Here is a 27850-nt window from a genome sequence, read left to right on the forward strand (position 1 = left end):
AAGCTCTGCGGGCTCAAGCGGGGAGCCCGCTCAGCTTTTGTTGGTCTGTCATACATCTGTCAAGAACTTCTTTAATAGATGGCTAAAAAGGAAACTTTCCTCTGAACGGAGCATGAGAAGTGGTCTCAGGCAGTCAATAGTTCTCATTGAGAGACCGTCCTCTGTACCTGAGGTCAAAAAACTCTTGGCCCTTGAGAAGAAACAATTGAGTCTAGTGACTGGAGCAATGACTGGCCATTTGTTTAACAAACACTTAAATAGAATGGGATTGACTGGCTGTTTCCTGTGCCGCTGGTGCAGGAGCACTGATGAGACTGATGCTGCTCATCTGCAGCAACATTGAAGAGTTAAGGATGACACACCTAGGAAACCCAACACCCACAATTCTATGTGGTGAGAGGGACTCCTCTCTGTCGACTTGTGGAGTATTTGTCAGCGTGTCTCAGGGTTTGAGTCTGTCCAACTACAAGCGGATGAACAATGGGTCACGAGTCCTCAGTTCAGCCCAGTGGGGCACCGCACGTAGAGGAAGAGAAGATGGTCATCAAAAATCCCCATTTGATTGAAGAAATTTGAGTGTGAATTAATACATCAATGTATTCGATGAATGTTTCCCGAAAGTGTTGCCAAATCTTCACCGGAATTGAATTTTTTGTCCCCAATTTACTTCAGAAGGGCGCGCTGAAAGAATTCTTGTAGATATATTCAAAATATCAGGTAGATGGGCCTCATTTGATATTTATATAAAACACTCTAATTTCTTCTCACATGTGATGTGCCGTGATATGAAAATGTCAGGAACGTACTATCATGATTTGTAAGGATAACCATCAGCTCGAAATAACTCGAGTTCATCAGTTACTCTTGTGTTTCGAACCTCGAAAATTTCGAGGAACTTCGAAAGGCTTGCGTCGAGGCTTGTGTGCTCCTAGTGAGTCGATATCAAGATGCCTTCCAACTTTAAGCTTCTACATTTTACACTGTTATCGTGTGATTCATTATGTAAACTGCTTGGTAATTTCAATTCAGGATAATATCGAAAAATGTATGGCAAAAATTAGTTCAAAGCCGAATACTCAATTTTAAGAAATAAAATAGGTATGTTCCAATGTGAGATATCTAGGTATATATGTTATAAAAAGCAATTAAAAATAATGTCACAAAAATCGATTTTACCTACTTTTTGTACGTTATTCTGATCCTATGGTTAGGGTGGATATCAGTGCCGTTGCGGGACCAACTCAGCGTTGGTATTGGCAAGCCTCTACTTCTACAGATCAATTTAAGGCGTCGTTTTCGACCAGCACTCGCTGAAATCGATTTATCCTCTATCTCCATCACCCGTGGCGGTCGTATCCCTACCGAAAAAAAAATGCATTCAATAATTTTGTTCAAAGGTATAGGGTATATTTGATTATAATCATTTTCCAGTACAAATATTACCAAAAACTCAGTACTGAAATAATGAATTGATATGTACCTTTGCGAGCGCGAAACTACTGTTTCGTCGAAATATTGCTGTTTTTTCTGAATAAGATCAGTAACGTTGGAAAAATATTCCTAATATTTTGCATCATGGTAGAGGTATTGAAGAGCAGTGAAAATATGTAAAAATATAAGGGGTGTTCCATTTGAAACATCACTCATTTGTTGAATAATTTTATTTGGGAACACGTTGTATATCAGAAAATAATTTCCTGAGATGCAGAATTGAAAGTACAAAGGGAATGCTTTTCAGCTAAATTTCTAAAACGTCTCATTTGGCAGCTATGGAAGCCTCTCGCACTATTGCAGGACCCTGTATACGAAAAATCGTCCCGAAATAGTAATATCTATATCTTATTGCCAAAATGTAAACATTGATGACATTAATCTATATATCGTATGTTTGTATAAAAAAGCAATTTTTCAGGAAGAGCTACCAGCACATTCAATAATGATTTCTTTACACGTGCGCAAAGCATTTCTTGAGTAAGATTGCAAGGATTCAAACATTCTGAGGCGATTGTAAAAATTTTTGGTAGAATTTAAGTTGATAATTTTCAGTCACAGGAGAGCACACAGCCGCAATTAGCCCTGAAAAATTAAAAGTCTGTTCGCACTTTTTCTTCTTTTTGTCTTTTTCCTTTTTTGGTCCTTTTGTAGATTTATTCTCGGCAACAGGATACAGCAATGAATGAATGAATAAATTTTCAAACTTTCAAAACATGAATCTTAAATAAATCGAATATTCTGTACTTTCAATTACGTAATAGTTATTTGCGCAACCAGTTGGGAAAAGCATTATTTTTCGTAATGAGCGTATTTATCGCTTCGCTAGTTGCGCGAAAGAGATACGAAAAATAGTATTTGACACAATATCTTTCTCTAATTTTGAATAAGATGTTGCTATGAATTCAAATTGAAAGTACCAAAAACGTTTTTGAAAGCTTCTCTCGAAGATTCCTTCAAAATCGTCTGGTGACGGAAATTATTCAATTTTTCACTCCGTTACTATGAAAGCAAGTATCGTTTCATCATCAGTTTAGAAATATTTTACTAGTTGTGAAAAAGTAAAACGTTTCAAAACGTCAATGAGTTTGAAAAATTGTCACTTTGAATGTCAAAATTAGAAAAAAAAGTTTATACCTATTTAAGTACTATGAGTGAATCATGGTAAAGATCTCAATATGTTTAATCCTCTATGGGACGTGGTCAATACTTGATAAAACTGCGTAATTAAACTGAAGAAACTGAATTGCATGATTTTCATTACAATGAGTTTGCGGTTTCTGTATAATAAATGAATGAGGTAGTTGCGAGAAATGTTCTCCTCATTGCTCTAAACACTTCTCACATCTTCTTCCGTCATATTCAGAAAAATTATTCAAAATAAAAGGATCATCGTTAATTTGATGAATTATTTCAATGTCTACAGTTGGTCCAAATCACAAATTGGTATTTGAAATATAGAATTTTTTAATGAGGCCATCGCACAATTTTTTAAGAAATTCATGTTCGGCATTGACGCTAATGAGTCGATGCTGAAACATATTCCATAAAGTAGCTAAGGTTTTTGCAGCTGTATCTGCTATAGCCCAATCTTGTTGGGAATTACCGAGAGAATAACCAAGTATTTGACCATTCATCAAACGTCTGGCTCCACTGTAATCTATCATTTGTCCGCTCTTGTTGGGGGAATCGAATATACAGGATGATTCATAACTATTGGGACATAGGCTAAGGGCAGATTGTTTGGACCAAAATATAGCGATATGACCAAAAATACCTGAATAAAATATTGCTGTCGAAAAAGATAGAGGGCGTTAATTTTTCATAAGGGGACAGAATAATATTTTCTTCGAAGTTCGAAAGTCCTTTATTAAAAGAATAAGAAAAGGCATAGAAGTCGGAGGAGGCACGTAGAACATTTAATTAATTCTTTTTATGTTACATTGTTTTTAATTATGCTTTATCGTCGAAATAAATAAATTAAATAAATTAATCGTTGTCTTCAAATTCCCTTCTGATGCTCTGAACTGTTCAATTGTGCTTTTCTTAAAAACGAATGAAAAAATTATTAGCAAAAAACGAAAAAAAAATTCAACTTTAACGCCCTCAATCTTTTTCCACAGCAATATTTTATCGAGGTATATTTGGTCCTATCGCCATATTTTGGTCTAAACAATCTGCCATTAGCCTATGTCCCAATAGTTATGAATAACCCTGTATATTTTTCAACAGTTTAACGTCAACATTTCATTGAGTAATGAAATGTTGAAGAGATTCTTTGATGAATTACGAAATGTTTTTTGCTTTCGTTCTTTTTACTGACGATATTTTTTTCATTACACAAGATGGGGAAGAGAATTATCATTCTCCTTTGTTCAATTTTTTAATTAGTTTCTAAATTCGTTGTGAAATCATAATAACGTACGTTACTGATAATTTGGTATAAAACTTTTCTTTTAATGTTGATTTGTTCCTGTAAATACTGTTTTGGATATGACAACCACCCTCGCAACCACCAGTTTGCTCTCGAGTCTGCCTTCTCTGTCAATGAAAAAAATAAAATATACAGTAATATATTCGAATTAACTTGTTTCAACTTCGGATGTAATAAATGAACCAAGTAGTATATCGTACGTAATTTTTCAATTTCAAAGTTCTTCGATAAACCCTGAAAGTTTCAATGTGCTGCTATTTTTTTATGTCCTGAAGCTTCAAATTCACCATTTGCCCCAATAATTACCATAAGCAATTTTTCGTGTTTATCATTTTTTTAAACTCAAAATGATAATCCTCATGTTTTCGATAATAGACAGTGGTAAAATATTAAGTAATTCTTTTTCATGATACATTTGCAAGAAAAATTTATGATTTCGTTCAATTTTATATTTTAGATGAGGGAAGAATTATTCTTGAAAAAATTAATAAAAACTTAAAAGTTGCTATTTTTGTTTTTTACTTCGGCAAAAACAACCTTCAAACTTTTGGACACTTCGAAAAAAAATACAGTACTAGTCCACAGCATTCTTTAGGGCATTACGTTGAAAAATTATGTAGATATCTTTCATTCATTTAATCCAGAGTAGTAGGTACTTGTTATTGGAATACCTTTGATTTTGCGAATTTCTAACTTTTGTTCAGACCGCATTTTCGCTTGGAAAATAAATTCAGTAAAAGTTATTGATTTTTTTTTTATTTGGAATATTTCGAAGTTTTCAGATTTCACAGACGATTTTTTGTTCCAATTTTCAATGCAATGGTGGACTTTTTTGATTGAAGGGCAAATTGAAAAAATTCAGTGGTTTCATCATGATTACTCAAGAAACAATTCAAGGCCAGTTCTAAAAACTAATCCTATGAACAATCAGCTGTTCTCTATACGGTTAGTTTTCTCCGAATAACAGCTTGTTGAATTTTTTGATATCTTAAAATTTTTATGAATTTTGTGGATTACGTATTCTACCTGACTAAATATTGCTCACGATTTTCTAAAAATTCCATTCGTCGATTAGGTAACAACGAAATTGAAACGTGGTTTGTACCGTCAAATCATAAACGTTTTCGTAGGCGCACTAGAGAAATCCCCCAAATTCCAGTGGATGTGTCAAAATCAGTTGATTTTATTCGTTCGGCAGACGAGGAATTCCATCAGTCAGAGAATAACGGGCGGGCCGGCGTGGCGTTGTAGCGTAAAACGCGTGCTGAATGCGAATGAGAGAACAATGCCACGGAATTCGCTAATAGTCCCAGGACCAAATATGTAACAATGTCGCCGCTGCACGGCTAAAGCCGCCATACCGATTGTATTTTAATTTCGATGGAATCTATGTGACCATTTTTCGTATTTCTACGCCGACCGAGATCACCATAATGTGGGAACCTCCAAAAAACCGACACGACGCTAGTGTCTATTCGGAAAATACATCGATTTTCATCTCGAACGAATCATGTTTGATGAGAGAATAAGCGTATATTTGTCCGAACTCGAATGCCATTCTGAAGGACTGGACTGAAGGAGCCACAAGAAAAGATTCACTTTGTGATGTGGCCATAAATTGATAGGCTGTGGACGCGAAATAATTGATGATGATGATGGAATTTGCAGTATGATTTATAGACGTCTGAAAATTGCAGTGACTCTAACAAGACACTGGCGACAATTGGGAAATTTTGCAATAAGATGGCGGCTTAGAAGCACATATTACAATGCTGTATATACATGTCATGTTCTATAATCTGTGGCTTAGCTCCTAATTGGGTTATATTCTATCGATTATTTGATTTTTGGCAGATTTTATAGGAAGAAGAAACTTTTAGAGAAACCGAAATCGAATTATCCCCTATATAAAATTGGAAGCTCCATTAAAGAGTGATAAAATACATGTTCGTTTTCACTAAAGGCCTTCAACAATTGTATTCTTGATAGATATTGGAGATTTTGCGAAATTTGAGTTTAACAGGAAATTTTTGCTGAGGTAGGAAGAGGTGTAGGATCTATTCAGTACATGAAGAATTTTGACACCAAAATTATTGCACCACAACTCTTATTTTATGAACCTATTTGTAAACGATTTAATGAAGTTGTTGAATAGATACTATGAAAAAGTGACTTATCATGTATATTCGCCCAAAAATTTAACTCATCGACTAATAATAACAACAAGTGTTAAAACCTCCAAAAGGAGAAAAAATCATTTTCAAATATAATGGATTCCACCGACAAAACCTTTTGCAGTATATGGAGCTCTCACTGTAAAGAAAAACAATGTTGATTATCAATTATTTTGATTGACAAGTAGAGGGTAAATGTATTGATAAGTATAAACTGTTTTAGTTCCCTTGAACTTATCACTATTGAAAATGTTATTTACTTCACCAAATCCGAATTTTACTTGATTTTCTAATGTTTTGCACTTTCATATAGAACAAAAGTTTCCTGTATTTTCTGTTTTTTTTTTGCAAGTTTGGCACCCTCCCACACATTTTCGTCAGGTTTAAATTGTTAGATTAAGGGAATATATATTGTTTAATATACAATCAACCATATATATCTTAATCTGACATGCTCAAGTATGTACAATGATCGTTTTTCACTATTCTGACAGGGTGTCCTTTGTCCAGACAATTCCCACTATATACAGGTCTAATTTTTGGTAGAGGTATTCTACAGGGTCCAAGGTATCTCCCCTTATATTAATCTGACAGGCTCGAGTTAATCCCGAATTTCCCTCTTGAGTTACCCAACTGTTATAGGCATAGATTTATCGCAGATCAAGATCAAGATCAATGATTGTATTAGGCTTCAGGCAGCCCTTGAGGGGCTTTCAATATGGTGTACCAACAATAGATTGAATCTAAAGATATCGGAAATTCACACCATGACATATACAAGGAAGAAAATTGTAATAACTTATAATCAAAACATCAATGGTTCAGTATTGTCTCATGTGAATGAAATAAGGTATCTTGCGCTTGAATGTGACAGTAGTAGACATGCTAGAAATATATGGTTTCATATGCAGTTAGAAACACTTATTACTTTTTAAATTCTAGCACTTTATTAGCTCTATTTAATAGTTCGTTCAGGAGTTAGATTAGATTATTGTTACATAATTTGGAGAGCTATATTTGAAGTTCATTGGAGAAGAATTCAGTCAATTCAGAGAAATTTTATAAATATTTGATGTGGTGGCTGGTTTTTACCTTCCAATAGATTATGATCATAAATTGCTCCTAGCAAGTCAATCAACAGCTTATGACTTTAGCCTTTCGGCTTTTACACTTCTCACCAGAAGAACATTCACTTATATCGGTTAATAAAAGAACAAAGCTATGTTGAAGCCCAGCCTAGTTTTCGGGCTCATGGTTGTGGTCGGGTCCTGGCTGCTACCCGGCTTCCTGATGTCCATTGTGTCCTGTTTTCTCCTCTTGTCCTTTTGGTCCGTTGGGTTCCTGATAACCCCGCACTCCTTGTCGAAGTGGATGCTGCTCCCTACGTATTTCCCAGGAACTTGCGTACCGTTCTCGCCGTTCCTAATAGTACGGCTTTCTGCATAACTATAGATAGTTTCGCCTAGTTCAAGTTTCTTCGATGTCTTTCAACATTCATTGTCTGCTGGTTTGCTTTTCGAGGTCCCTGTATTTCGCAATATTTTCGACGTGCCTATCTGTAAGATTTTGTTATTTGGAATCATTTATTCATTCATGATTCATTCATTGCTGTATAGGTACCGTTACAGATAATATATCTACAAAAAGACTCAAAAACAAAACTATCGTTGCGGTCAAACTTATAATTTTTTAGGGCTACTTAAGACTGTGTGCCCTCCTGTGACTAAAGAGACCCAACCGTGAGCTACAGATCCTTCCACACTCCGGGCATAGATAGTCACCAACCAGATATGGCCGCCGCTGTATTCTTCTCGAATCTCCATTATGGACTGTGGACCAAAGCCCTCCACTGTGATCTGTCTAACGCTAGTTGTTTCCAGTTATGATTGGCATTAACTGATTTTAGGGATGCAGTGTACCGCTTTTCCTGGCCTCCTGGTTTCCGAGCTCCTTCTGTGAATTCGCCATACATAACTATTTTGGGAAGTCTTGTGTCTTGCATCCTCAGAATGTGGCCGCTCCATCTGAGTAGGGCCCGGGTTACTTTAGTCTAAATTGTTATAAAACTCGCGAGCTGCAAGACTTCTGCATTCGAAACTTGGGATCACCACGTCGATATATCTCATCACTATTCAATGATATAAGGTCAATTCTATTGCGTGTAATTTTGCGGTCGGTGAGAACCTTTTTAGACCTTGGAAGTTGGAAGTTTCTAACCCATTCTTGGTGTAAAATCCTGACAACAGCATCATGTCTATTCTTGTACTCGTTGCTTTCGGAATGCGACAGCTATCATCCGCCACTGAGTTATCAATATATTTCATATACATATATGATGAGTCCCTCTGTTTCGGGAAACAACTTGTCCACGTAATCATGGTTGACCTAGATTTGGTGTTTCCCATGTAAAGAATTGACAATCAGTTTGTGCAATTTGCTTTCTGCAGAATGTTCGACGATTTTTAAGTGATAGTGTTGCAGATTTAACGGAGTAGTATCATCATCATATAATAATACTTTATTGTCCAAACAGGCTCTAGGCCCAATTACAGCACCCTGGTTATATTTTAAATTTACACAAACAGTTAAAAAATCAAAAACAAAATATTCACACTTACAGATATAGGTATAAGAAGTGACAAAAAATTTAACAAAAAGAAAAAAAAATTCTCCAACGAAAGTTTTTGAGGCTTAACTACTGCCACTGGGCCTCAAACAGCAACGCCTTCAATTCCCTCCTGAATCGAGATATACCAACAGAATTGGCATCTACATTTCGGCAGCACAGATTGAATTTATTGCACATCGAAAAAAGTGGGGATCTACGAAGAGCGTTAATACGTGGTGTAGCCAAACAGAAACACTGGCTAAATCTGCTATTGATTCTAGGAACATGAAGGTTCAGCTGAGACAACAGCCCTGTAGATTCACCTGTCTTCGAGGGAAAGCAGATGGAAAGGCCTCAACAATATTGTATTCTCCACACCACGCTGGGGGTAGACGCCAGTAAAATACCCTCGCGCCAAAAATACCCAAAAATTAACAAATCACGATCACATTACTTTATTATGATTCCCAGAACAGAAGCGGTCTTTAATTTATTCTGTTTCTTAATCATTACTAGATCAGACAGCTTCATAGGAACCCTGATTGAACAGTCGTTTCATCAAATTTCCGTACCACTAATATTTGTGCCCTATATCAAAATTTATTTCTAGATAAATGCAAACCTTTGTCCAGCTTTCCCCAGAAATCTATGCGAATAATTATTCGGGAAATTATTTTAGTGTCAATGATTCGGAAATGAATCATCTACTAGAGTCATACATAACATTAGGTAGATGAGCTCGGATATTTCTGGCATGATTCCACTGCTGGTGAACTTGTCAGAATTGGCAGAACAACCCAACCAAAAAAAAAACTTTATTTGTTATGACCATCAAATAAAAGGAACTTGTGCCACTCGCTTTTTGGGAAAGTTGCCAGGTCGTGATTCGATGTCCAGGTGCAGAAAAAATAACTTCGCTAAAGGCGAACTCATTTCATGGATTGAAATGACTTTCGAACGCTCTTCGTTTTCAATGAAGATTCTCTCCAATGTTATCGGAAAAAATGAATTCAAATTATAAGTATCTTTGGGAAATTTTAATCAGGTGGAATCACCGTATCAGTTTTTAAAGGGCTCAGCCAGACACTATGAGTTTCTTTGAGGATCATCTAGATTTGGATATTATAGGGGGAACTAGAGAAACAAGCAGAGCTATAAAATTCAATTCAGCTTTCGAAGCTCTCCGAGAGTTCACAATAGTGGAAATAACTTACAAATTATCCACCAGAGAAATCTGGCGCTTACTTGATTAGTTTCACCACAGTGATTTTGTTTCGATAAGCCTTGGGACATGGGAGGAATTGTTCTATTTAATGAGGAAAAAAATAACGTTCAATTGATGTGCACATAAATAGGTGGATTGAAAACGAAAGAGAAATAATTCAGGCGAAATTTGCCTTAAAAATTCTGATACAAAAATTGGAAAATTGCCATAATTCTAATAATTCTGGTAGTATCCATGTAAAATTGACATCCTTGGGTTACGAAGGTTTTCAGGTGAGAAATCAGAATATGTAACTCACCAGCTAATTAGCTACATTAAAAAAATAAGTTTTCTTTTCATCTATAAAAGTATAATAAAGCTCAATTAAAGACACTAGAGGAACAAGATTTTCGTTGAAAATTGTTCTTTCCCAATATTATGAGTCGAAATTGTTTTCCAGATGATGATGCGGTCAAAATTTTACTCCGTTGATTAAAATGCAGACATTTATGCATCTTGAAATACTAACTGCGCCGGAATCGCTTTTGTTTTGTTTCATAATGAGTATGGGCTTCTACTAAATAATACTATTCGATTATTTTGAAAATCACTGCATTTTACTTCTCTTCATTTTCCATGCACCCTTTACGAGCGTACGAGAGTAATTAAAGGTTTTTCAAATGGCTTTTTGACCCAGAAGTAGCTTCTGTGGCTGAGATTGAATTAGTCAATGATGGGGCTGAAAAAACCAATTTTTTCTTTTTTATGTATTAGGTCAATGATATTCAGTAGTATTGATGTTTTTGGAGCGGTATCGAAGACATACCCTTTCTGTAGGGTAGTAATCCATCAAAGATTTTTTTTGTTATTTCAGCTAATTCATCATTTTCTTCCTTACGAAACAGGCATGTTTTCGATAACATTGATCACCTCCAATGTATATGTCAGTTACCCTAAAATACATAAAAAAATTAAGATGCGTGTTTGAATGCTTTTAACCATTTCATCCCTATAACGAAAAAAAAAACCACCAAGGACCAAATCATCCCCAATAATAATTCATTCGTCATCCATTCGTGAAATATTTTTCCGCGTTCGTGTCTAGGAGCAAGAACAGTTTGCCTAAAGTTTGCCTAAATGTCTGAATTCTTGGAAGTGTAAGCTGAAATTGGTCTCAAAATGAGGTTGAACTCGTTGCTGATGAATTTGATGTCAAAATTAGACCTAGTTATATGAATATTGAATGATTTACCTTCCTTGAAAAGCTGAATTATTCAGTGCATCATCACTTGAAATCTATTGCGAATAGCATCATACCAAATCTCTTATAGTGGAATGAGTCAAAATACGAAGACGTTCGATCTTAAAGCAAACTGCAATAGAAGCTTAGAACATCGGGATCTAACTTATAAATAGAGGTAGTCAAGGACTTTCAGGTGTTTTCAGCGTGAATGGTGCTTCACTAAAGACTGGATATTATTTCAATCTATTTTTGAATCGTATCTTTGGCCGAACTGTGTACTTGCTCACTTTATGCGCCTAGGAAGTATTTCAACGTTTTTCCGAAATAGGGTCACTCCCAATATTACCGCACTTAACCAGTCCGTCACTCAGTGTACTGGCAAGATAGTAAATAGATTCTCTCATTCATATCTAGCTCGTGAAGTTAAGATCAACCCAGTCTGTGCTGAAACTTAACAATTCTGTATTTATTTACGGATTGTTGACGGCAGAAAAAGCGTTTCGTGTTTGAAGATTCTGAATGGCTATTTTGGAATTCACGTCGTCAAGTAAGCGTGGATGTACAGTGTTTGGAGGCACAAGGTGTGCCAAATTGCCGAAATTGACTTAAAAAATTCAGCCGTATATTCTATGTCGGAAAATAAGAAAAAACTTCATATGAACCTATATCCAGAAAGATTCTATTTTCGATATATTTGAAGTGAATTGAATTTCTAGGAGGTGATCATGGAATTATGAAGGAATTCCAAACAATTAGTTTGTTTGGAATGCAAAGATTTTATTTTGAATTGAACGATTCATCTATTGTCAGAAAATGATTTCTACTTCCGAAAATCAAATTCTCTTCTTGAGATGTATTTTCTTCCTTGATGCATCCTACGGATGTTATATTTTATCCATTTTCAGAAGGTTCGAATACGAAATTTGTTCTGTATTCGAGTCACCGAAAATGTCCCAAGTAACAGGTGGAGCATTTTGCTGACGCTTTACTTTGACCTCACCTGAGTCAATTGATTAAATGCTTAGCTTTCCAGACATCCCAGGGGTATACAAATTTTCGCCCACTTTGTAACATCAGTTTTAAAAAAAATTGAAATATCTGTCACCAATATTTAGAAAACAGAGACTTTTCAAATTTAGGTTAATATGAAGTTACCTTCACATTGTTTGACACAGAGTAACCACCAAATTCTTCAGTTTAATTTTGGCACAAACTGTGTAATGCATGGATACCCGATTTGAAATCCTTGAAGAGGTACATACTGAGTAATAATCGAAAGAAACACTCATTAATAGTCAGAATATTTAAAAGAAATTTGTGAATACGGTAAGTATTTCTAGGCCCAAGCTACGCCATCCTTACCTATACTCAAGTTATGAGGGACTGCATTGCTGTTAAAGCGAAATATATGTATGTATCTACTTTGGTGAAAGAGCTTTCATATGATGTCAAAAAAAAAAAAAACGTGATACGACTATTATTGATTGTAGTATCTCCTGATTGGAAACACTGAAACAAAAAACTACCTACATAAAAGTGATGAGTTCAAACCGAGGGCCATCTTCCCCGATTTCGGTCCACCATTTCCCATGAAATCTCTTCTTGAATATTTTGGCAATTTATAATCATATACAGAGTTGAGCACAACTCGGACATAAGTCTGCAATAAAATAAATCTTACTCCCACCAATAACTCAACTGTCAATTGATTTTAGATTACCCTTATTCTTAGGGCCATTAAATTACTTCAACCCCTCAGCCCCATTCATTTCTTTCAGATGGAATCATGTGTGCGCTCGTTAAAAAGCTCATTGAAAGCGGAATTACACTATAATCTTTATTGTTTTGAATTTTGTGGCTATCGAAAGAAACACAGAGGTTTCTTGAAAAAAAATAAAATTAATATTGAGAAGATAGTTTAATGTCTGGAATTTAATATCATGAAAGTTTTTAACGGCATGCAGACAGGAATTGAATTCTGAAAAAAGTACCACCCAGAGCAGGATTCGAACCTACGATCTCCCGATTCCAGCACAACTTGATAAACACGCTAAAACACACGATTTCCGATTCTATCTGTTTTTTTGCCGAAATCATTTTTTCCAACCTCCTAGTTTTCCAACCCAACAGAAAATGGAATTCCACCGTTATTTCGATTTTTTTTTCAAACCACCAAAACCCAAAATTCTTCTCAACAAATAACTCGAAATTAAGACGCTGAAGCACATTGATTGAGTTCCGATTGCACTCGTTTTTTTAAGGCGCATTTATACCAAACGAGCATTATTCGCGAACACTGTTTGCAAACAGTAGTACGGGCGGTGTAAACAGTCATCGGCGTCGAACAGAGTTCGCAAACCCTGTTTTCGAACGTTTCAGAGAGCTCGAGCTCATTCGCCACATGCCGGTAAAGTAACGTTTCATTATAAGGCAGTGTTTGCGAACAATGCACGCAATATGCACAGGCGGTGTAAACACTCATCGACGCCGAATAAAGTTTACGAAGCCTGTTTCAAAACGTTTTAAAATGCTCGATCCCGTTCCGTCTCATGTCGGTAAACCGACGAATCATCAAAGGGATTCAGATTTCCTTGCACATCTGGCGTCATATCATCGAAATCACCGGTGGACCGTGATAAGTTATTGGGTCTTGGTATTTAATTTATTTTGAATTTTGGTGAGATCTCTTGAATCGTGATTTCATAATTAATCAATCCATTTGAAATGGAGTCCATTTACGATGGCTTCACAGACGGACGATAATAATTTTCGATATTGATGGTTTTGAAATTCGGTAAAGGTACATGATACCATAAGAATCTCCCGTAGCCTAGGCTGACCAGATTATCCAATGACAGACGGACCTGATCAAAAGAAAAATTTTTTTTACCATTTTTTCCGATTCAGCCCTGATAAGAAGATATAGCCATTTTAGGTTTTCATAATGAGCTGTGCCATCCCTGGAAAAACAAATTACCTTCAAAATAAATAAATGAATCTGTGACGTCTGTGGATCTTTCAAAAAGAGTTGCATTCGGTCAAAATTACCCAATTTTTCGAATTTCACAGATATCTTTTATTTTTGAACTTCAAATTACTCGAAAACTATATTTCCAAATTCATTTCATTCGATAAAGCCTAGAAATAACATTTTTTTTATATTTTTTAACAACCTGTATCTTTTAAACCGAGCCGATTCGGAAAAAAACGGTATAGGAAAAAAGTGTTTCTTTTGACCTCAAGATTCTACTGTGAAATATTTGTACGAGTCTATAAGACTCACCCTGTATATGATTCCAGCTACTCAGTTTCCTACAAGGTATGGTGATAAAAAAAATCTATTTATTGAAAATAGAGAAATAATAAAAGTCTATTACAACACAAAAACGAAAATTTAATAATATTAATATAATGGTTGTGCATTACACTGTGGAATGAGAAGAGTGCTTTAGGCGTTTCTAGAGAAGCTTCTTCATCCCCAAAATTTGAATGCCTCAAAAATTTGGTCAGGGAGGAAGACGCTGCTGCATTAAATTTTTTTTTATGTTCGTAACTTTAAACATGCCGTACATTATCTCTTCTTCCTCCAAATGCAATCTGAATTGGCCCAAACACTTCGTACATTGGACTTCAGAATCAAGTTTTGTGTTTTAAAAAATGGAAATTTTTTCGAAAGATCTTCCATAAATTTGCACTTTCTTTTTTTACTATCCATCTCAAATAATCTTGACAAAAATACTGAATTAAATTTTGACGGACGTTTTCCAGTGACGGACTTCTTGGACGATTGACGGACTGTCCGTCACAATGACGGACGTCTGGTCACCCTACCGTAGTCAAAAATCGTTAGTGCCAGTCTAACCGACGCTGGAAATGCTCTCTCGATGATTGGTGTCTTTCTTGACACTTTTTCCTCAATTTTGTCCGATAATGACATGCGGCAGAAATTTCTAAAAAGTTCAGTTTCGTCCGCTCTCAAGTCATCTAGCAGCTGGGTATAATTTCTTCCTTTCAGAAAAGAATTCACCCAGGTTGTTCGTCTCCTCCTTTGGCGTAGAGTTCATTTGAGAGATTATTACTGTCAGAGACTCTGAGTACTATAGATTCAGTAGAAATTGCAATTTATTGCAATTTTTACTAATTGCATTATAGATAATGAGGGTTCCATGTCGGTGCACTTTAGAGAGACCTCGTTGAATTATCAAGAACTGCTCGTTCGGACAGGCGCGGGCTGTGTGAACACCTCCCATTCTGAGTTCTCGAACGTTTGAAAACATTTCAAAACGTTTCGAAACGTTTTGAAACGTTCGAAAACAATGCTCGTTTGGTGTAAATGCACCTTTAGGAAAAAAATTGATTATTGTTTTAGAACCCCTCAAGCACAACTCTATCCAATTTTTGTTTCTCGATTAGGTACAAACATGAACCTATCATGTGGGGGCTCGTTGGAAGATTGGTTAGCTGGCTGAGGAACTATCAGTTTCATTTGTATTTTAGGAGACTTCTGTGATTCATCTGATTACAACTCCTTGGAAACTGTAGCGTAAAGGTGGAGCTAGGTAAGTGAAACTTTCTTAGCCTTTATGTTAGTCTGCTTCGAGGTGTAAAACACTGGTTGATCTTATTTATTGTATCATAAGAATATTTTGTTGATCGAATTTGGTTTTTTCTGCAACTTATTGCGGATAGAATTTTCAGTTCAAATAACTGAAGTAACATCGTGCATTCAGGCAATCACAATTCAAAATTGATAAACGGATAAGTTGTGCACTCATTTTCAGGTCTTGGCAAGAAGTATCTTATAGTGTGATCAATTTCCTCCTGAACAGCATGGGTATATACGTCGATATATCGATGGTGGTAGAACAGAACACAAGTCACCAAGGTCAAACAGCCGTAGACTGTCTATTAAAATTGAGCTGCCCTGAGATTTATGAAGCGGGTTGAATAATCTTATCTGGCGAAAAAATTTTTCTAAGCTATGGTTAGGAGATCGAATTTAGTTGGTCCTCGCTTCATCTCAGATGTCACAAGAATGTATTCCTACATCGTACCAGCTACTGGCATCGAATAAATGGGCTATCCAGAAGGAGATTTCTGAAAATTCTAGTAGGGCTATAGACTGCGGCAGCAAATTTATATAGGCGGCAAATTTTTCCGCAGCCACTGTGCCACTAAGAATGGATAAGCAATTTCGCCGATATTTTCAGAGGACCACTTTTTCTTTTTCAGTGCTTGAAAAGACCTAGTGTTCGCGGCGGTTTTTTTTCGAAAATATCTGCTCTACTACGAAAAATTTACTCATCGTTCCAATTTTGTACATCCTCAATATGAGATTAAGAAGCTGTCTCTTGATAAGTATTCTGCATGAGGGTTCTTGTACGTTCAGACACTTTCAGGATGTTTAGATAGCAACCCTAATGATATAAGTAACATGTATGTGTTTATTTTCATCAAGATATAAACCAGAATAGTTGTTACCCACTGAAGGATTCGTAAAATGGTAATCATTCTTCCTTATTTTCACCAGCATGAATTCTCTACAAGGGTCGATATGCGGGACACTCGGAAGTGAATTTTAAAGCTGTGTTTCCACTGTCGCGCCATTTTATTAGTTCATCCGTTATGTTATAGTCCATTCAAGAATTATTGACATCGAAGTAGAGGCCGTGAAAGTACAAACGCAGCACAGATGCTGCGTTGATCAGAATCAACAATTATTTTTGTAGTTTCTTCATAGAAACAAAATATATAAAAGTTTTCTCATTTCACTCGAGTTTATATATCTTTTTCGGAAACTTAGGTAGAGTGTGGTGGGGGTTCAATTCGTGCAGGACAAAATCAGGTGGTATATAAGTTTTAAGGAGCGCCTCACGGAGAAAATACTCACAGAAGAAAAATTAACCAAAATATTAAGGTATTATTTGCTGGTTATGTAAGTAGGATTATTAAGGTATCAGCTGTTACAAGAAAACTGTTTTTCCTTGTAGCTCTAGCTTTCGAGGTATATTTATCCCAAAAGCCATCACTCTGGTTTCTGCTTCCAACGGGTTTGCACGCCAGCCAGAAAATCGTACTCCAAGCTGTAGTGAGAGAACTGATTAGGATAGAGAAAAAGGCACTTGTTCACCACTCTAGATTTTACTTTCAACGGGTTTGCACGAAATCCAGGAAATCGTACCCTCAGAATTGATAGAACTATGTAGAATAAAGGGTGAAAGCCGAGGTTAAAAGTTGAAAGTTCGGAGTGCAAGTTGTATCCAGAAGTTGTTCTTGGCTACAAGGCTATTTCTAAACGTACTCTGGATAGAATTAACTTCAAGAATGAGACTCGAAGCGTAAAAACGGGTAAATTGCAAACCCTATCGTTGATAACGGCCTAGACACTCAATAGAGAATTCAGAACTAATTAGAATAATCTCTTATGTGTCGAAACATTGAAATTCGCGTCGAAGAAAATGTCTTGACTCTGGCTCATCAGTACTAACGAACAAAAACTCAGTTTTCTCCCAATTGAGGCTGTTTTTCGCGGTGCTTTATCGTTTTTCAGAACTGAAAATGGCCTCAAAACGGTCAGGAATGTTTACGTTTTTGAGCGATGTCGAAATCCTCAAGTCAAGTTACTCTAAGATGAGGGTGTACTTTTGTGAAAAAATATAAAACTTCATTATAAAATATTACACTTTGATTTTCAACATACTTATCAGTCGATAAGTATGCTCTTTATTTGTCTCGAAAACTGTATAGAGGTGGAAAATCATAATGCGATCATCAGGAGAAAATCTGAAAGTAGGTAGATATTCAATTCAATATTCATCATTTTTAACTTCCCAGGTGGAAAAGTGAAAGTGAACCAATTTTGATTTTGATTTGAAATTGATGTTCCAACTTCAAAGTACATACAGCTATTTCTTAAGGGAAGTAGGTAGTGGATACGATTCGGGATCAAGACAATCGACATTGGTTGCTTTACGCGGATGCTACAGAAATGTGCCAGATATTTGAGCAATAGCCTGAACTACGAACTGATACAGTGGAAAAATAGAAATTTCCAAGCAAGAGATAATATTAGGAATATTGAATCATTTACTGTTATTCCTCAATTTCAGCGTAATTTCTGTATACACTGTGTCAGTAAAGTATGGAACAAAGTCATTTTTAGCTGAACAGACCGTTTTAAGAAATAATCCTGATACAGGACGATTTTTGATATTAATTTACCGTATTTTTAAATGATAATCTAATATACAGGGTGAATTACTTTCGAGAAATGACGTCACTGTCATTTTTTTTAAATGGAACACCCCCATTTTGTCTCAATTTTCGGATCACTCTAGCTAAGCTGATTCCAAAAATGAATCATATTTTGATTCCAATTGGTACAGGGTGGACAAAAATACAATAGTTTTGTGTGTGCTCATAAAGTAACGCGTAATATTCTTTATTAGTCAAATTAACAATATTATCAAAAATACTTATTGTCTAGCGGCAATTGGTTCAAATGTAACACCCTGTAGTTTGTTACATTTTTAGATAAATAAAAATGATCTGTTTCCAAACATGTCTGGTACTTGTGGTCTAGCAGACAGAATATGAAAGAAATTATTTTTATCAACATGTGATACCTTTTTGGAATCAGCTCAGCTAGAGTAATCCGAAAATTGAGACAAAACGGGGGTGTTTCATTTAGAGAAAATGACGGTGACGTCATTTCTCGAAAGTAATTCACCCTGTATATTAGATTATTATTTCAAAATACGGTGAATTAGAATGAAAAACCGACGTGTTTCAGGATTATTTTTTAAAACGGTCTGTTCAGCTAAAAATGACCTTGTTCCATACTTTACGGACACAGTGTATACCTATCACTATGAAAATTTTTGCAATATATGAAGAGTTTTATCGCCGATGTCACCTCGCCCCTATTTTTATCGAAATGTGTTGAACAATCCTCGAAAAATGATTGTGAAAAAAAAAAGGGACGGGGAGACATCAAGACGTCCTTCATCTTAACTAACCTAATAACTGCTTTACGTACAAAATTGAAAGCGTAAATTAAAAACTAGTGAATGCCGTTTCTAAATGGAGATTCTTGACGTTTTTCTTCCCCCTAACGAACTGAGACATCCCAAGCTGACCGGATTAAAAAAAATTTCGAAACTCAAAATATTATAATGAGCCTGGGTTTTTTACTCATTTAAGAACCTAACATCTGAGGGATGCTTTATACCGTAAAGCCGATTATTTTCTAGTTTGAAGTAAAGTAATGCTAGAGCGCCGGCTGCAATAGAACCACCCTATTTATAGATTTCTGGAAATATCACTAGACGGGCACAGCATGCCGAACTGATACTCTCTTTAGAGAATTACAGGGCGTCAAGTTACTCAAATGTCAAGGGGAATAATTTTTGATTTATTGATGTATATTTTTATTTTGTTAATTGTTTATATGAAAACTCAGATATTTCTCTTATAGATGGAATCATGATTGACGGACTCTTTGAATGAGTGGCAATTGTCGCATAGTAACATTTTATGAAAACATACTTAAAATTGAAGCAGCAAAATAAGCTACGAATTTGAACATAGGTTAACCCTCTAATGCCCAAGTTTTTTTTTCTTTTTTGAAATTATTTCCGTCTAGTTTCAAATTAGCTTATGTTATCTACATCTTTTTTTCGCAAATAGTTAACTGATTTACATTAACACCTGTATACTCACAAAATGAACCTATACTGAAGGCGGACATGGGCAGAATAATTTTCTATCCACTTATATGCAACCAGTCTCAAGGCGGACTTGGGTATTAGAGGGCATTGTAGGTATATACGTATGGAGTCTTTATACTCAATTTGAAAATCTATTTATTTTTGAAGTGTCTTCAGTTTCTTTTTTAAATAGAACTGAAAGAAGCTTGAGATTGAAATATACATAATTCGAAATTCATAATAAAACTGGCTTATATAAATCCAATTATCCCAGCCAGTCGCCATCACTCAGGATGCCAAGAGTAAGAGCATCCTATCGGCGTGTAGAGGAACATTTCACCAAAAATACCTCAGATGAAATATTAGCGATGGCGGAGTTATCATTCCCTCAAGTTGAAAGCGTTTTCATAACATATCAAGTACAAGACTGGAAAGCGACGTCAGCCGCGGGAAAATGGAAAAGATGACTGAACCGTCATTGTTTTCAATAGTCCAGTCCCCAGAATGTACTAGACATTCTGGACCATCCAAATATTTGTATGAGATGATTTTAGAAAAAAAGGTAGGGAAAGGAAAGGCAGGGAAAAGTATGTAACGATGTAAAACAATGGGAAATTGCTTATTGACAAAGGGCTATTATTATTTTTCACCCTATTTTCAAATTGAATAAGACTTTGCCACTTTGAACAAGAAGAAGACTGCAGTGACTTACGGCCGTTTTCAACAAAACTATCTATCTATTGTTTCAGTTGCTGAAGATAGAAAAACCATCTGATTTCGTATCTATGATCTATCTGTAGGTATATTTCAGAATGGTTTCCAATTGGCAGTAAGTTGAAAGATGGATAGATAGGTTTATAGAAAACGGCTTTTAATCAAAAACCTTTCGGATAATAATTTCAAGGATAATTGAGATTAATTTCATTGGTGGGTTCTTGAACTTAACACTGGTATCTCAAGTCAGTAGGTGAAACGTATCGAAATGAATAAACTGATAATAGATTCCACTGACACTGAATGGATTTTTATAGCATTGAATTTTTCCTGAAAATTCCAGGAGAATTATTCGAAATAATTTTCTCGAAATCGGTAGCAGATACGACTAACTATAAGGGACCAAGAAGTTCAGTAGTAGAGCTAAACTCTTTGCTCCACTTTTTTAAACTAGCAGTGGGCCACCAAAAAACTGTTCTGAATTAGAAAAGGTGCACGGTTCCGGAAAAAATATCATATTATAGATTGGCAATCGAATTTGGAAATAATGGCATGTAATATCTACGCCAAATTTTATCGATTATTTTGTGCCATAGACATATAGACATGGTCTGTGCCTTCCCTTTCTATCTATGCATGAAATACGGTCAAAAAAAGTGACAGAGAGAAACGTACGTCGGGAATGCAGTTGTCTCTTTCTAGAATATTGATTGGTCCACACTCACCTCTATGTGAACAAAAAAGAGAAGGTGAATGCCCGACCATCATTTCTATAAAAAAAGCCAATTTCATGCTGACATTGCTAAGTCCATGTCTATATGTCTATGTTTTGTGCAAATACTCGAGAGAAATTTTTCGAAAATGAATCATTTTAATTTTTTTTTTTAGATCACAGGATCTTCCCTTTTCGTTTATATTGCCACTTTAGGAATACACTGTATAATCTAATGTTGATTTCTGGGGTATTATGCCCAATTTTTGTGTCAAGAGTCAAGACAATATCCACAAGTTGCAGGTCATCAACCAAGTATCTACCGTAATTTGAGTATTTCAGATTGATTGAAATCTTTAACCAAGGTCCATATCTGATTGTCAACAAAGTTTTCTCAAATCTTGTTACCCCAAAACTTCCTTTAGCTGATGCAATGAAGATATCCGGGAAATTATGAATAATCCAGATTATTTTTTGTAGCGGAGGGATGGCGATATGTTTCGTGAATGGTGTTTTTCCCACGTGATCACAATTTGCTAATGCATGACATGAACTCCATATATCTCAGATGAAAAACCTTATATTTCTGAATGCCCAAAAAATATTTTCCTCTTTCGGGTTCCTCTCAGAGTTGAATGCTCTTATTGAATAACCTCATTTTCCTAAGATTTCTGAGACTTGAACATCATAAAATTAATTGATAGTTTTATTTATAGAACAGACTAAATAATACCGACTGGCTTCGACTCCTATCCAGATGTTTCGAACAATTTTTCCTCGATCCGTGTCATTTTGAACGATATGAGATATTTGCGGGTTATTCATTTCGTTGCTTTTCCAATGAAATGAATATTTCACTTCAATGTTTTAGGTTCATATCGAGACGATCTTAAAATCCTTCAAAACGGTAAATATAAATCGCTGAAAGCTATTATCAGATTCATCATATAGTTAATTAACGATATGTTAGGATCAGAAAACTCAATGCATTCCAAAATGTTCGAATTTGACCAAAATAACCACTTACAAAAATCGAATTCTACATTAAACGTTTTCAGATATTTGGAAGAATTGCAGAATTGTCTGATTTGTCCATGTGCTTCCAGTACAGGGGTTGCTATAAATATTCTTTTTGTTGATACAGAAAAAAAACCAAGAGAAATCTGACAATCACCTGAGTTATTCTTTGGAACCTTTTCGCCCAATCCTATGAATGTGTGGGATGTTAATCTAAGGAGTGACAGAATATGAATGTGCTCGTGTACGTTTTGGAACATCAAATAGATCTTCGAGGTAGTTTGGATTATTGGACTATACTTATTTCTACGAACCGAGTGGGAGAGGAAAGAAGAGAAAATCATCTGATTTAGAGGTTTGGGAACTCTCGGGGAACTCTCTATCTCTTCCCAAACCGATGGACGTCTATGTCAGCGAAAACTGCCAAACGAAAGACGAATAACCGGAGCAGAAGCAGCGAACGCAGCGAATACTCTCGATCTAGGAGCAAGATCGAAAAATCTTAAAAAAAACCTAGGAAATTTGTGATTTTGACGTTTACCAAACGCAAATGTAAACAAATCCATGATGACATGACAGTCAAAAGTGGAGTTAGCACCGAATTCGACTCATCGATAGCAGAGAATAGTGTTTTTGTCCTCGGTATTTATGAAATTAATGAATTATGAATATTTGAAAACTGGTGAGGAAACGAAAAAACTTTTTTCTGATGGACTATACCTACTAAATTTTTTTTCCATTTGAATTAAAAGAATGGCCTAAACAAGCCTTGGGGATCGACTTTTGAATTGAGTAATCGGAGCATAACATGTGCCCTCTTCTGTTTAAAATTGAGACTAAAAGTCTGTCGACTCATTTTCTTCGAATACATTTATTTTCAAGAAAATCCTGCTGGATATCAATTTTATGTTAAATTGCTGCGTTTTTTATGGAAATTTCTTGCCATGGTGATGTCATCTTTTTTTTTGAACACTAAGCTAACACTTATTGGAAACGTCTTTGCGAGGGTTACCCAGTCCTCGTACATCTTACATTTGGACCTTATTTTCTACATTGAGGAGCCATAAAGAAAAAAATTCGAAATGGTTTTTTGTTCTGAATTGACACAGCATTGGTGAAAAATTAACTTTGAATGAAATATTTTTTCGGCGCAATTCTAGGCTGGTTCCTATATCAGGGCATTTCAAATTCTTACAATGTAAACAAAGAGCCAAATCAGCGTTACCTGCAAACATAGAATAATTTTTTGTTTATAGGTGGAATTGAAACGCCGTACAATTGCGAATGAGCCTGCAACTTCTTGTTGAATAGTTGACAAGTCTATCTCTTATATCAAATTAATAACAAGCACTAGTTGACTGACTGATGGACGCATTGTTAATCGTTTCTTTCCAAGATTATTGTCCAGAGCTCTACGAATTAGGTATATATGAATGACATAAGCATACTCCTTGATTCACGCGCTGTCCTTTTTGCTCGCTTTTCTGTATCTGTGGACTGGCTTTTAGAAGAAGAAACTTGTTGAAGCGATTAAAAATCACCTCTGAACAAAAAAAGTCATGTTTAGATGCTTGCGCGAATAGACCAAAAGCTACAAGATTCTGCCACGAGAAACGTCGGCGAAACATTAGTTTTACATTTCACCTTGGTCCTCAAACAGCTCTGTTAGGGGGCACAATAGACCTTAAGGTCGCAGAGAACTGTTACCCCTTCCCACTATAACATATAACTTGGTCCTCAATCCTTTTGTCTACTACACAGGGTGTATATGAATAGTTGCGAACAAATTCAGAGGTTGTTTCGTTATCAAAAAATAGGGTAGGGTTCATATAAATTTTTTTTTTTTGAGCCTCTTGTTTTGTTACAGGCGTCTGAAGATGGTGTATAAAAGCAAATTTTTTCCTTGAAAACAAAAAACTGACAAAAATAAAATCAAGTAAGTAGATACTTTACGCGAGCGAGAGGGCACTCAAAAAAGTTTTTGTTGTTGTTCCTCAATGATTGCAAGGGATATAAAAGCCCACCCCTGAACCTTGTTTCGCAAGAAACTTATTTCCATATTCATATTTTAGAATAAAAATTAATTTTGGATAGCTTCTTCCTTCTTTACAGATATGGTCTCCTGTAATTTCTTGCTAAAGTCCACGGTTTTTGGGAAAAAAAATAATTTATCAGCAGACAAGACACCTGTATGAATCGTAGAGACTGGAATTATTTTTTATCTTAAATTTATTCATTAAGCTCACGTTGAGTGGGCATTTTTATTGGGTATTGGTACGAATATTGAAGATATGTAACAGAACAAACAATTTAAAACTTTTCACGAATTAAATATATCAAATAGGTAGAAGGTACATGCCGAAAAGCCAAATGCAATACATCACAAATAACAAAGAAGAAATATGAATCGATCGTAACCACATAATTTGTTGATTACTTTCGATGAATATTTCTATCTTGTTATTTGTGATCATATTAAACGTTCAGGGAATATTTCTGCATATCTTCCGGATGCTTTTAGAGAATTACGACGAGAATTACCACCAGTAAGCCCGTAAACAACGTGCATATCGCTCATTTCTGCGTTTGGGTACACCGTCATCTTAATGAGTAGGTATGTATTTTGAGTTTCTCAAAATGATAAGTCAAGTAGAGAGAAAATTGTAACTGAATCAAGTTGTCCTAACAAAACGACTGCCTCTTACTAGATATATTCTAGTTGGAAAATAATTCCAGCCTCTACGAATGACGTTATAATGATGAAAAATTATTTTTTCTAAAAACCGCGAGTTTTCGTTACTACGACATTACAGTAGAAGATTGATTTTATTAATTGCAAAATATGAATATGGAAAGAAGTTTCTTGCGACACAAGGTTTTGGAGTGGCTTTTTTTACAACTTGCATTCACAGAGGAACACCACCAAAAATGTAGATGCCTTCACACTCGCATAAAATATCTGCTTGATTTCATTCTTCTCAGTTTTTCATTTTCAGGAAGGAAATTGAAAACTGATTTTCGAGCACCATCTTTAAGGGCTCTAATTGAGCAAGAGGGGCTAAAACAAGAAACATTCGCTGGAAAGGCTCACCTTATTTTTTGACAAGGAATCACCCCGTAAATATTTTTGTAACTATTTATGTACACCCTGTATAATACTAATAATTATCCAATTTCATTTTCCTCCGCCCATACAATGGAAGTCTCAGAAAATTTGGAAAATTCCCCATTGTAATAATTTCAACACACCCGATAGACAAATAAATTTAGAACAACACACAATTTCCCACTTTTGGTCAAGACGCATGTTTAGGCCATCGTTCTCACTTATTTCGACACACCACTGAGTCGGTCATGTTTCATTTAATTTTGAGAGATAAAATGAGAATATCACAGTTTATACTGACATCATATTATAATTGCGATCCCACATCTTGGCACCAATAATTACTATTTGCAATGCATTCATTTAAACATATGTTACGAAGGTCAACTTAGTACATTTACCTACTCCTCAGAGTTCGAATGATTCAGTTTTTGCGATTTTTTGAATCCTATTTTGTATTCGAGTGGCGTGCTCCTTCAAATTCTGTCGATAGCATTAATATTCGCTCAATATTCCTCTCGCATTTTGTATTCGGAATCTGGAATGGAATTTCCAGAGTGAGTTAGTTCACTTTCGATGGCAGATTTCGAAAAACGTATGGATAGTTGTATTGTGGAGTATACGGGGTCCTGCAATAGTGCGTTAGGCTTCTATAGCTGCCAAACCAGACGTCTTAGAGATTTAGTTGAAAAGCATTCCTTTTGTACTTTCAATTCTGCATCTCAGGAAATTATTTTCTAATATACAGGCTGTTCCCGAATAAAATTATTCAACAAATGAGTGATTTTTTAAATGGGACACATCTTATATTTTTGCATATTTTCAATGCTCTTCAATAATTCTATCATGATGCAAGATATAAGGGACATTTTTCCAACGGTACGGTCTTACTCAGAAAAAACTGCAAAATTTCGACGAAACAGTAGTTCGCTAAAAGCCCTTCACCAATTTCCAGAAGCGATAGAAACATGAATTTGATCGGGATTTCTTTAAACTTAAGAATTTCCCTACTCATCGTTCCTAAATGATCAACTCCTCCTTTATACAGGGTGTCCGTTATCAATGTCCAAATATGAAGAATTTCGAATTGTTTTTTCTCGATTTGGGAATTTAACTTTATTTCCGAAACCAATATAATGTCCTTTCCTTGCCTTTTAATTGGATCCATGTTTTTGGCAATTTTTTTTTTTTGGAAAACAGTATCTCCGAAAGTATCAGGAAGAGGAATAGGAGAGAACAAGACAAAAATACTCAGACGGGAATAGAGAAACGAAAAACGTTATAATGGAAAGGGTGTCCCATTTAAAATAACGAAGATTGTATTACTATTTTTTCGTATAAGCAGCAACGTCACAACACTGAAAATATTTGATAGAAAAATCAGGAGCGTGAACCCTAGTAAGAACTTTTCAGAAAAATAATCCTATGATAATTCAAGAATGATTGACATCTCGGGTGGCCATGGAAAATCGAATTTAAGTTGGTAATAGCCCATAAGTTGAGATTTTGTGTTGCGGGATTCAGGTTGGTATTGTGAATAAACATTGATCTGTAGACCTATTATATATGTGAATCTATGCACTTACCGAAGGTAATTTGAATTTTGTACAGCTGTTTATGTTCTTAATTTAATCGGACAAATTGAAAACATAGCGCTGTCAATTTTGAATGCTGATAAGTATGCTGCAAATTTGAATATTTCTCATTTTCATATATTCTTCTAGATTATATAGATATATTCCAGTTCTGTGATTGAAAGTACAGAAATTTTGAGAAATCTTTTGTGATCAGATATTAAGCTGCGCCTGGACTTTCAAGACCTACTGGGATGTCAATCATTCTTGAATGGACTGTATATAAAAACATACGACAATTTGTCTCAGAGAGTCTGAAGGAAGCAACGAATTCAAGTAATTTTTGCCGAAGATATCACTGAAAACTATTTGAGAAAAGTATAATTTACGCGATACACATGCATTGTTCTATGAGTCTGCAATGTCTCCATAATATACAGGGTGTCCAAAAACTAGTGAATCAAACGTCACACCACGATAGAGTAGATCAAATATGTACTATCGAATGACACCAACATTCTCGCCAACATTAGTTGAACGAAAATGTACTGTTTCTGAAAAAACCTAACCTAAAGTTGCCGATTTTCGAACTATTTTTTAAATCACAAGGCCAATCTAGGATAGCGTTTTTCTCCCATATTATCATCCCTATAGAGGGGGATTTCTCTGAGTAAAAAAATCATGTTAAAAAAAAATTGTTTTGATTTACATTTACTTAGGTTATCGATTAACTACTTAAAATAATTTAGATGAGGGGAGATAAACCAATAATCTTATTTAAATATAATTTAAAATTGATATCCTTTTTCACAAACTGGCCATGTGATTAAGAAAAATAGTTCGAAAATTGGCTACTTTAGGTATT

General features: G+C 35.4%; 1 protein-coding gene across 3 annotated transcripts in view; it reads right to left on the reverse strand.

Moving 5' to 3' along the window:
- Nucleotides 1-27850, reverse strand: part of LOC123311185 (protein vein) — a 113704-nt gene that overhangs the window by 35055 nt on the left and 50799 nt on the right. For all 3 annotated transcript variants that reach the window (XM_044894998.1, XM_044894996.1, XM_044894997.1), the window contains exon 2: nucleotides 1181-1358. In XM_044894998.1, coding sequence (XP_044750933.1) covers nucleotides 1181-1358 — 178 coding nt within the window. The remainder of the gene's footprint in view (nucleotides 1-1180; nucleotides 1359-27850) is intronic.

The sequence above is a fragment of the Coccinella septempunctata genome, chromosome 4, assembly GCF_907165205.1.
Source record: "Coccinella septempunctata chromosome 4, icCocSept1.1, whole genome shotgun sequence".
Classification (NCBI taxonomy): Eukaryota; Metazoa; Arthropoda; class Insecta; order Coleoptera; family Coccinellidae; genus Coccinella; species Coccinella septempunctata.